This window comes from Malania oleifera, chromosome 13 (genome assembly GCF_029873635.1).
Source record: "Malania oleifera isolate guangnan ecotype guangnan chromosome 13, ASM2987363v1, whole genome shotgun sequence".
NCBI lineage: Eukaryota > Viridiplantae > Streptophyta > Magnoliopsida > Santalales > Ximeniaceae > Malania > Malania oleifera.
The window spans coordinates 71583972-71585723 of record NC_080429.1 but is presented as its reverse complement, the minus strand read 5'-3'; the positions used below and the strand labels follow the sequence as shown (position 1 = coordinate 71585723).

Below are 1752 nucleotides of genomic sequence, written 5' to 3'. Positions count from 1 at the left end.
AAATCAACAGCAAATTCAATCTCACGGTCAGGAGGTAAATCTGGTAATTCCTCTAGAAAGACATCTGAAAATTCCTTCACCACGGGAATATCGATAAGTTTCAATTCACCCTCTGCCACTTCCTTTACACAAGCTATGTACCCCTGGCAACTGTCTAGAAGTAGCTTCCTCGCTTGATTAGCTAACACTATCTGTGGTGAGGTGTGCACACACGACCCTACAAATGAAAACTCCTACTTTCCAGGAGGTCTGAATATCACCTCTTTCTGATGACAATCGATACTAGCATAATTAAAGGCTAGCCAGTCCATTCCCAAAATCAAGTCAAACCCCTGCATATCTAATACTACAAGATCATATGGTAACACTCTTCTCTGAATATCTATTGGATAACCTTTAAGCACCCTTCACCTCACTACTGATCCGATTGGTGTGGCTGCTAATAATTCAATGCCTAGTAATTGAGTTTCTACCCCACATAGCTTGATGTATCCCAGCGACACAAAAAAGTGTGTGGTCCCTAAGTCAAATAAAACAATATCTTTATACGAAAAAACAATAATAATACATGTCATGACATCGCCTTCCATATCAGCGTCTTCTAGAGTTAGAGCATAAGCTCGCGCCGGGGCGGTGTTCCTCTGTTGATTTCCTCAGGGTGCTTGATTGTTTCCCCAGAACGGTCTAGGAGCTGGTGCATTGTTCAATGGTTCCTTACATACCTGCGCAATGTGTCTGGGTCTCCTACACCGATAGCAGACATTCTCTCCCACGCGGCATTCCTCTATATGCCTCCTGCCATATCTAGGGCAGATAAGATAAGTCTGCTCGCCTTGATACCCAAGGTTTCCCATCACCTACCTCTGACCTCCGTCGTACCTGTCTCCCTTCCATGGGCCTCAGATGGTACCTGCGTGAAACCCAAGAGGTGTGGGTTTCTTTCTTTGGCTCTATATCCCAATACCTCTCTACCTGCTCTCCTCTACAACAGCGGCCCTATCTACCAATTCAGAGAAATCCTTCTCCTTTAAAACTGCCACATGTTTATAAATTTCTTGCCTCAAGCCTCTCTCAAACTTCCTTTCTTTCTTAGCCTTCTGGTACAATGTATGGGGCAAAGTGCGACAGCTCAATAAACTTTGCTAAGTACTGCTGAATCGTCAAATGCCCCTGGGTCAAGTTCAGGAATTCCTCCACTTTGGCTTCTCTGATGATGGCAGGGAAGTATCGATCAAAGAAAATTTCTATAAATTGACACCAGCTCATGGCTACTAGTATCGTCCGCTGCTCCTTAAGCAATTTCACAGTTGTCCACCACCTCTCGGCCTTATCCATCAGCCTGTACGTGGCATAAAGTACCCTCTGTTCATCAGTGCAGTGCAGCACCGTTAGTAATTTCTTAATTTCCTGTATCCAATTTTTAGTAACTGCGAGGTCGGCTCCCCCTGAGAATGCCGAAAGGTTCATACCAGTAAATTTTTGGATCGTGCAGCCCTAATCAGCCAGTGTGTGGTCCTGTTCTCTAATATTATGTCATAACTTGCTGTGGCACACTACGTAGCACCTGGTCCGAGTCACTACCCCCCATACTAGAAGGTCCCACCTCACTTCCTCTGCTAGAATTTGTATTACCATTACCCAGATCCATCTTGAAAATAAAATGAGTATAATTTGAGAATCCTAACTTCATAGTACAACAATTACATTAATTTAACTAAGAACCATAATGTAACGAACTGATTTTTCTTGTCA

The 1752-nt window shown here is 43.6% G+C and overlaps 1 protein-coding gene across 1 annotated transcript; it reads right to left on the bottom strand.

Moving 5' to 3' along the window:
- Nucleotides 1–1089: 1089 nt before the first annotated feature.
- LOC131145898 (uncharacterized) lies at nt 1090–1467 on the bottom strand. Its single transcript, XM_058095078.1, has one exon. It carries the CDS (start codon nt 1465–1467, stop codon nt 1090–1092), a length of 378 nt encoding a protein of 125 aa, XP_057951061.1.
- Nucleotides 1468–1752: the final 285 nt, after the last annotated feature.